The sequence below is a fragment of the Carassius carassius genome, chromosome 34 (assembly GCF_963082965.1).
Source record: "Carassius carassius chromosome 34, fCarCar2.1, whole genome shotgun sequence".
Taxonomy (NCBI): Eukaryota; Metazoa; Chordata; class Actinopteri; order Cypriniformes; family Cyprinidae; genus Carassius; species Carassius carassius.
The window spans coordinates 29,240,257-29,250,453 of record NC_081788.1 but is presented as its reverse complement, the minus strand read 5'-3'; the positions used below and the strand labels follow the sequence as shown (position 1 = coordinate 29,250,453).

The window sequence follows — 10,197 nt, the reverse complement described above, 5'->3', positions numbered from 1 at the left end:
AAAATGCAGTTTTGCAGTGCCAAAGTAGCAGCTATACACTTTGAGAAATGCTTAGTCGGGGTAATAGGAAATGCAACTGCTAACTAATACACACAAATGCACATATGCCCTTTTTACAGTGTAGTTCATTGCACTTTTTGGACTTTTAATTTAATTCATGATTTATATAACTTCTGCTCCAAATTAAGCACTAAAGAAAGAAGCGTGGGATTTTAAATCAGTGTTTGATAAAACTATAAGACAACATATTTATGGAATAAATTGAAGGGAACACAATATGTCAAAATGTTCTCTTAATTTAAATTCTTCATCAGTATTTTTGTCTTGTTTTCCAGTGCAAACCAAAATACATTTTCTTGAAATGGAAAATGACTTCAAGGTGTCTTGTTTTCTGAGAAACCAATCAAACTGAAGTGAGTTTATGATTAAAGCAAGAACAAACATGAGCCAGTCAAAATCAACTTAATTAAAGGGAAAACAAGTTTTCATATTACACTGACAGATATGTGTACTTGTTTTAAGATTAAACTCGTTTTATTTCATTACTTGAAGACATTTTACATTTGTTGGAAGTTTATCTTGATTTAATGTTTTGATGTTTAGACATCTGTATTGGAAAACAAAAAATACTGAGGAAGATATTCATGCTTTGCAACATTTAATGCAATGACTTTGGGACTTTCTGTATTGATTTAATACCTGTAGAAAACCTGTAAATAAAACATTATGATGCTGTTGTAACTTATTGATGGATTCATTTGCAACACAATCATTGCTTCACTCAAAACATTAGTTACACGTGTTGATCTAAGATGGATTAATGTGTTGAGAGAGCCTTTCTCCAGCACCACGGCAATTGAGTTTCCATTAGCACTCGTGTGTGATTAATACCCTCCCATCCACTTGATTTAGGATCCATCACCGTTTTCTGTCAGAAATCCTGTGTGGAGAATGTCAGTCAGTTCCTCCCTTCAGCAGAGAATCAAGACGCACGGAGCGGAACCGGATGACAGCGGGGATGACTGGGAGATCGGTGTTGGGAATCTGATCATAGACCTGGACGCGGATTTGGAGAAGGATCGACAGAGATTGGAGATGAATCGCGTTTTGAGCGTTAAAAGCGCGGTGGAGGGTCGCGGAGAGCTCGAATATAATTGCTCGAGCGCAGGCGCCCCGTTCGACGGCCTGACGAAGCCGTTTCTCTGCAAAGAGCCTAAGAAATTCAAGCTGAAACGCAGGAATTCCACTACGGATACGGATCGATTCCCGCCGCTGGAGATTGTGAGCGGCATTCCTAAAGTATGCGTCGGTAAGCGGCGCGAGGCTCAAGGACGCGGCGGAGAGATGAATTCAGCACCAGCGCCGGTGGACAGCGACGAACCGGCGCCGCTCGGCAGAACCAAAGACGGCAAAAAGGGCAAAACCCTGAGCAAAGGAGTGAAAAGAGAGAAAGACTCGGCTAAAACACGGAAAGAGAAGCCGAGCGATGAATTCGGTCCGCTGTCAGAGAACGGAAGCGCCTTGGGAGGAACGGAGAATCTCATCTGCAGGGGCGGAATGGACGCAGCTATTGTTGACCACATTGTCGACACGAGCACCGAGGAGCACAGCCTGAGGACGGTAAGCTCACATCTTTCCTTCAGAAACCTTCATGTCGAATTACCAAGTTGATAATGCGCATGTAATGCGTCCGATTGAACCGTGCGATCATGATACCAATCCCGTCATGCAGTCAGACTACTAATGTGTGCAACCATCACGATCCGTTATGGAGGTGAAGAAACGAGCTCGAGGCTGTAGGTTGAGCTGATGGCGGATTTACTGTTTGTGTGCTTGAGAATGGTGTATTGTAATCAAAGGTGCTTCGGTGTCCTTGTCTGATTTCTTCTTTGTGAGCTTGGCTATTTGAATCTCTTTACAGCCGCGAGATTAAAAACAAAAACAAAAAAAAAACAAAAGCGCATCAAACACCTTCCGTGCAATGAAGTCGTTTTGCATGGCTTGGTTTGCAATAGCAATATAAAGAGGTTTTCTTTTGTTTGTCAGCCATTTCCTTTGTTAACGCAGCCCCTGTGAATTTCTTCACGTCTGTTGCCAATGGAAACCTAAGCATCATAATTCCCTTGTTTGTTTTGGACAAAGACATACTGCCTTGCTTGAAGCCAAGATGCTTTTCGGGTGTTATTTACAGTTTTAAACATAAAGACAAGCTCCACCTCCTCCAGTCTTAGCCATTCTGCACTATTGTCTCTGTACCTTTATCTAGTCTTCATCGTCTGTTTGATTACATCTTTAATTGATTTTTCCGTACATTTCTACCATATGTACATTAACTGACAGTCACCACTGATTAGCTACTACTAAATATTGTAGAAAGGTAATTTTCTGTAAAGTTGCTTTGCAACGATTTGTAAAGTCAAGTCAAGTCCCCTTTATTTATATAGCGCTTTAAACAAAACAGATTGTGTCAAAGCAACTGAACAACATACATTAGTAAAACAATGTGTCAATAATGCAAAATGACAGTTAAAGGCAGTTCATCATTGAATTCAGTGATGTCATCTCTGTTCAGTTGAAAGAGTGTCTGTGCAATCATTTGCAATCAAGTCAACGATATCACTGTAAACTAAGTGTCATAAAAAGTGTATCATAAAAAGCGCTATACAAATAAACTTGAATTGAATTGAATTAAATCTAGATGTCTTTTTCATTTTGCCTTGATTCCAGTGACATCGCTCAGAAAAACACCATTCACAGGGCTATACTGACATACAGACTTAATGCTGTAAGAGGTTGTGTGTGTTCTCCTTCTATAAGGAGGATTAAGATTACTTGATTGTTGAATTTGAAAATACAGAAGTGAAATGTTTTGATGAAATTGATCAAAAAGAAACTGGCATGCTGCTGTATTATACTTCAGCTGGCACTGTGTTTGTGCTCTTTTTCTCTCTCCAGTTGAGTGTTAAGACGCGGTCGGTTGGAACTAACACACAGGAAGCCGAGAAAGCCCTTGAGTCCAGCAACATGGAGCCATGTCAACCAGGAACGAGTGTCAATCTAGAGGGAATTGTGTGGCATGAAACGGAGGAAGGTGAGAGCATGTGATTCTGTGCATTGTTCAACACATATAAAACAATATGCTGTTGTAAAATTATCTCCATTCATGTGTTTCCGGTTAGTATCTCACATCACTATTTCTTCTTCACCACATTATGAAATGAATGTATTCAAATTGGTTTCACTGGATATGTGATGAGTGAAGGGCAAGTTTTGTCATTAGCTCCACAGGACTGCGTTTTCAAAGCAGCTGTGAGACGGAAGCTTTTGAAGGAAGAGGAGACACTGGTTGCATATTGATTAAGCAAATTAAAATTGCAGACCACCATCTTAACTTCCATCACTGAGATCAGGCACAGAATGAATCCATTCGAAAATGTTTTAATCCTTTGGGTAATTTTGGTTGCTTTTATATATTTTAGTGGGACTCATTACTGTGACTGTTTCTCTTTGAATTTAGGGGTTCTAGTTGTTAATGTCACATGGAGGAAAAGAACCTATGTGGGCACTCTCTTGGACTGTACCAAACATGACTGGGCTCCACCACGGTAAAACACCTTCCTTTCTTCTTGAATACTTGACTTGTAGTGTATATATACTTTTAAATTAAGATTCAAGATGCATTTGGGGGTCTAGATTCAAACCCGTTTTGATTTTAGATCTGTTCATTTTAAGAAAGTTGATTTATTTACATGCACTTATGACTCCTTGTTGTTCTTAACCAGGTTTTGTGAATCACCAATGAGTGATTTTGAAATGCCATATGCACGTGGACGTGGTAAACGGATGCGGCTGGCCATACCAGATCAACCAACTGCAGACCCGAGTCTTTCCAAGATACGAGGGCTAACTCACAAGAGGCGCGGTGTGGGAATCGGCAACAAAGGTAGACGAGGGAGTCTGAATCTCAGTGGCTGTAGGAAACCTGGATACTACACAGTAGAGGACATCAAATCCAATTCACTTATATGTGGAAAACGAAAAGGCAAAGCCCCAGCTGATCTAGATTTAAGCTTGGTCTCTGAGGACATAAGGAATGGGAATGGGAAAAGGATACGAGCCAAATCCAGGAGCGCTCCTTCCACACCTCAGGGTAAATCTGACCCTGTGTTTCTTGATCAAGTTTGTGCTTCCCCAATGCTAATAGACTGTCCGCATCCGAACTGCAACAAGAAGTACAAACATATTAACGGACTCCGTTACCACCAATCACATGCTCACCTGAACAGTGACAACAAGCAAGAACTTGAGGTGGAGAGCGAGGACAGGCTTTCAGATTTTGATGAAGCACTCAGCTCAGTACCTTTTGATTCTTCTGAGAACATAATCACCAAGAAGCCCAGAAGCATGTATAAACTCAATGCAGTCAGTTCTCCAAAGAGCAGGAAAGCACTGCTCAACAATGATAGCAGTCACATGACTAATGCAAAACTACGCCCGAATGTGGCAAATAAAGAAAGATCCATAGATGATCTGAGTAACCTCCCACTCATTTCCAACATGTCTGTTGTCCTTGAGAACTGCCTCATGACGGATCGTAGTACATCTGTTGAGATGCCTAAGCTTGAAGCGGAGGGTGTTATTGATAAGAGGGACATATGTAGCAAAGTTAAGAAAGAAGGGTACATTGAGAGATGCTTAGCCAAGTCTCGAACCAACAGACTCATCAACACTGCCCCTGCCCCTCCGAAGCTGACCGCTATTCCACCTGCTGCATTTTCCACTAAAATCACAGAAGTTTCTTCTCATCAGGCCTCTCCAACTGTCGCCCTCACAAAAGCCAAGAACCTCTCACTGAAACCCATCAAGCCAAAGATGGACATTATTGCACAAGTTAACATGGACCACACCACTGCAGTCCTGAGCAAAGACAGTAAGAGAAAGGAAAAGCATCGCATAAAGGAAAGGAATTGTAAAGATCCCCGGAGTCCCAAAAGTGACCCAATTTACACCAAAGTGGATGATACAAAGACTATCGGGAAAGACTTTCCTGTGAGCCTCTTGAAAGAGCACTTGAGCAAGCAAGATGTTGTAAATGGTCCAAGTGAAACGCAAGAAAGCCGCATGGCGAGTATCAGAGCCGAGGCTGACAAGGTGTACACCTTCTCGGACAATGCACCGAGTCCTTCCATCGGGAGCTCTGCAAGAATGGACTGCGTCCCTCTTACAAACGGAGATGGAGCGAGTACTAAAACAAACAGCCCTGCATACTCCGACATATCTGATGCAGCTGAGGATGGTGGGTCAAACTCAAGGTCCAGACGGAACTCAACACAAGATCCAAACTCAAACAGCAACATCAATCCCAAAATTCCCTCAATGAGTACCGCTCCCACAGTGACCCCAGGAAAAGAGGTCCAGTCCACATCTCACGGCCATGGTTATGAATCCCATTGTATCCCAGGTTACATGCATTCTGGGCAAGCCAATTCCACTTCGTTCCATAAGATGGCCTCGCCCTATGGTCGGATGAAGGATGATTTGAGAGATTTAAATGAGGATATAAAAAGCTCAGAATCCTCTAGCCACTCAAGTTCCCAATCACAGCTTCAGTATGCTGAAACGCACACAGCACTGGCTCAGTCTTTGTACTATGGACAGTACAGTCGGGGTGTTTCAATGGACCAGAAGGTTCTAATGATACCCAGCACCCACAGACCTCTAAGTGAGACATGCTGTGAGGAAATACAGTATAGCAAGAGTAGAGGTCACGTTAGACGAGGAGCCGAGCAAAAGGAACGAACAAAGGATGAGCAAAAACAGTTTATAAGCTCTCCTCAGTCGATTCATAAAGGGGCGAACTCTGTTAAGATTAACTGTGCAAAACCTGGCTTCATCTATGTGGATTTGGACAAGCAGCTGTCATTTCAACAGCAACAGGGGAAAGTGTCCCATATCTCCATGTCAAAAGAACAAGGGGTCCTCAAGGAATCTGAAGACCTCGGTTTGGAGAATTCAAAATCAAATGTGGACACAAATGTAACATTTCTAAATGTAAGTTACTGATGTTACTTATCATTTACTGAGGAAATGTTCTTTTAAAGACAATAACAGACCTTGGTTTTGGTGGAATAACAATTCAAATCATGTTGTTTTGAGTGCTAGATCCTTAATCATCAAATGATCGAATTGCCAGGATTCTTTGATGATTGAGATCCTATTGATTTCTAAGACATTTCCATCCCTTTTGAAATTTTCCATGACAAAGAACGCATTAAACACTAGTTTCACAGGGCTTCTGTTTCATAACAAAGGGCTTCCCTGTAAGGTGTGTGATTTCATTAGTTGTCAGACCAGAAACTGTTTGACAGTAGATGTTCCTCTGGGTTTAGGCTTCAGAATCTCAGTCCTGGAGCCACTCATATCAGTCCAAATATGTGAAGCAGCAAAATCAAGAGGTCAACAAGATCTCTGAGGAAATGAGTCTGAGTCCAGACAAGGGGAAAGACTGGCACATGCCTCTAGAGCCCGAGTCCAGGCTGGAGGCTGAACTCCAGAATGTCAAGTGTGAGACGGCTGCTGAGGTCATCGAGGAAAGTACCAGACTGGAGGGGGATGAGATAGCGGGTGAGACGTCTGAAGACTCGCAGAACGCAAGAGGGGCTGCGTCATCACCCCAGCAATCCTTCATCCAGTTTCAGCACTCCTACCCCTATTTGCATTTGTGTGAGACAAGCAGCAATGCTTACAGAGTGATGTCTCCAGCTTTGGTGCATAATTACCCAGGTAATCATCTTCTGTACATTGTAAATATGACCCCAAAACTTTCATGTGGTGGAGTTTGTACCACAAACTACTTGTAAGTGTAAGTCATGTGTTTTCCATTCTAGGTTTCCATTACCCTCTGTATGGAAAAACGGCAGGTAGAGAGGATTCAGAAGGGGTTCAAAGCAGCAAACCAGTGACAGATTCGACAGCATTAGAGCTTCTGTCACATCCTCTCCTGCCATATCACGGCAAATCTCCCGTTGTATGTATCTCACTTCAAAATTCAAGTAAAAGATAATGGTAAACCATTTTTAAAAAGGCGTACTTTCTACAACAGGGGCAGATATGGCCCTAAATGTGATGCCAAAACAACATCTGTTAAATATCTACAATATAGATTCTTCGGGAACATCCAGAAACACCACAAAAACATGTAAAGAACATAAAATGAATGCTGGCAAATAGACTCATGAAACATGTTAATAGCATTGCACTTTAAGTACTTAAGATTAATTACTGTTGATAAATTTGATGGATTCATGTAGGCGCTTTACATTTTAAATATGTTCCCTGTTGTCCAAAGACAAATTGACAGCACAAACCATTCGTTTAAAATGTTTATGTAAAGTTCAATGGCTTTGGAATTCTAACCAAATAAAACATGATGACCATAGACACAAGAAAAGTCTTTCACAGATGTTTACACATTGTACTTGTACTCCTTCAGCCTGGAGAAAGAGGATCTCCAGAGCAAGAACGTGAGACTGAACGTGAGAGAGAATCCGTTCCCTTCGGACGCCACCTTCAGGCGCATCATCTCACTCACCTGGGCATGAGCTACACTCTGGTGTCCGGCCAATATGACCCCTTTCAAGGTGAAAAGGTCAAAAACAACTGAACTTTACTACACTACTGAACTCTGCATTAAAGAGCTCATATCATGAGGAATCAAACTGATCTTGTAAAAAAAAAAAAGTTTGTAATATTCAGATCTCAGAAGTTCCTTTCCAGTCTCATTCTAAACTTCTGTAACATTCTGACACATGAATGTAAAAAGGTAAATAAGCAAGTGCTATTGCCATGTCACATATTTAGAGGACATATCAGTCTTATGCCAAATACACACTTCACAACTCAAGGTTTTTGACTAATCATGCCACACACCCTATGTTCATACTGTCAAGAATAAACTCACCCATTGCTGTTCGTGATAAAATATATTATAATTTCAGAAAACATTTCAGCCCTGTAGCGTGAGCTTGGCTTTAAAGAGACTGCAACAAAAATAACCCATTTAAATCTGAGTGCAATAGAGAGTGGGAATGTCAATAAAAAACTAGGGAAAATAAATCAATCATAATTAGTGAAAATAAAATGTGGCTATGGTAAGAATTGATTGTAATGTTCTGTGATCTATGATCCTTAAGGTTTGAGTTCTGCAGCACTGGTTGCAAACCAGCAAGTGACGACAACACAGACCTGCTCTAGCGGTGAGAAACCAAATGTATTTACCAATGCAACAAGATTAAATCAATTCCTGTAGCTGAAAGAGTAGATCATGGCAGTAGGTCATGGGTTTGAATCTCAGGTATTGCATCAGGGTTGCCAAGTCCGGGGTTTAGCCACAGATATGGTTTACTTTTACACTGTTGCTATGTGTTGGTTTTAAAGAGCGTGGGTTTAAGTGCTCTTGATGGAAGGGAAAACTGCAGAAAAAAGGTGGTTAGGCTGGTTTGGTTTTGTTTTGCAGACCTGGCAACCCTGGAATGCATGTACACCTTGAACACATTGCAAGTCGCTTTGGATAAAGGCATCTAACAAATTCTTAACTGAATTGATTGATTGAATTAAAGCAGTTGAAAATTTTTACAGTCACAGTTTAGAGCTATGTGGTCTTTATACATAATTCATGGAATGTTTATCTGAAACAGTTTAGTTGGATGCTCGTCTAACATTTTTAAAATATTACTTCTTGTTTCAGAGAACATTCAAAATTCATGTTTGCAGAATGATTACTTGAAATGTTCCTATAACGTTTAATTGTACAATTGGGATGTCATAACTCACTACAGAACATATTTTTATTAGCCAGGTTTCTTACTGTATGTTTAATCTGCAGAAAACGACGGGAAGATGTGAGATGTTCCTGACTCACGTAAGGACTCACAGACATCTATTCCATGGTGTTCCTCATCGCCTCCATAAGAGGCAGCGACTAATTTCATTTCTAACCAATGAATGTACTAACGGAGGGCTGCAGTGGAACTAGACAAGGCTACACTGAAAAACATTTCCTCTGCTCATGGATTTTGCCTGTAAATGGCTACATCTAGCTGTTTGTATGCACTTATATTGTCTTGTAATCATACTATTGAATGTATTTGCTATTTCATCACCTCTGTGTGGTAAAGGACGGGTTGCAATAGATTCTAAGTGACTGTAAGGTGGCTCGCTCCGCATTGACTTATTATTAACATGAATATACTGTTATTAACAGCCTTTAATCTATTGTATCGTATAAAGTGGATGTTAATCAACAGTTCATCTCAGTGCCATACAGTATTATTGTGATGTACATAGTTGTACATAGTTGAACGAAGCTCAACACCGACTATAACTAGCTTATGTACCTTTGTATTGATTCAGTGCAACGTATGGTTGTCTACCCACCTCACCTAAACGGCAGACGTAGTCCTTTGTTACTTCAATAGTAATGCATAACTAAATATGTTTACAAGTGGTTCTCTGGACAGAAAGTCAATGGTGTAGGTTGGTTGAGTCGCGTCATTAGGTTTTTCTTGATGTCTGCTATATCATCAAACTGCAGTTGCTTTTTATACTGTCTCTGCCTTAACATGTTTGGCAATCCAAATAAAAGTCAAGGTTGTTTCTACATGCTGATTGTTGTTTTTGTATTGAAAACCATTTGAATGTGAGGTTAAAATAACTTTCATTAGGAAATCATGATATGATGCTTATTGGATCATTAGTTAATATATATTCACAAAGCTAAACACATGAGATAATGCGCTTGTGAATGTTTGCTAGTAAGCTTATTAAGCATCACCTAATGATTAATATATATTTTTTTCATGTAAATTAAATCTGCTATTGAAATGAATGTTCATAAAGGTAGTGTAAACTTTTAGAAACATTTGATGAATTGATAAATAGTTTTAGATTGGGTACTGCATTTCGTTTATGTTCTATTGTTTTTTATTCATCTTGCAATTGTTCCTTTATTCTGCCTTATGTCCGAGTTTTTGCAGTTTAATTTTTCCATTGCAAATTAGTGTAATCTGTCCATGCTGACGTCCAAACTCAGGGTATTATATTACTGTTTCCATATAGAGCAACAATACATTTGCACTAATATTCTTTTGATTAATCTGTTTACCTTCTTACTGATAACAGTGGAATAAAGTTCCCCAT

General features: G+C 40.3%; 1 protein-coding gene across 2 annotated transcripts; it reads left to right on the top strand.

Moving 5' to 3' along the window:
- Positions 1–96: 96 nt before the first annotated feature.
- LOC132114989 (zinc finger protein 608-like) lies at positions 97–9,658 on the top strand. Of its 2 annotated transcripts, none has more exons than XR_009425388.1 (9): positions 97–1,620; positions 2,956–3,091; positions 3,518–3,605; positions 3,783–6,051; positions 6,390–6,783; positions 6,888–7,027; positions 7,493–7,648; positions 8,193–8,255; positions 8,885–9,658. XR_009425388.1 is itself a non-coding variant. In XM_059523406.1 (9 exons), the coding sequence occupies exons 1-9, from the start codon at positions 952–954 to the stop codon at positions 8,902–8,904; spliced, it is 3,927 nt and encodes a 1,308-aa protein (XP_059379389.1). In that variant the 5' UTR covers positions 97–951; the 3' UTR covers positions 8,905–9,658. The 2 variants fall into 2 exon arrangements, 1 of the variants encoding a protein (XP_059379389.1); XM_059523406.1 differs by having other exon boundaries at positions 7,493–7,640.
- The last annotated feature ends 539 nt before the right edge of the window (positions 9,659–10,197 follow it).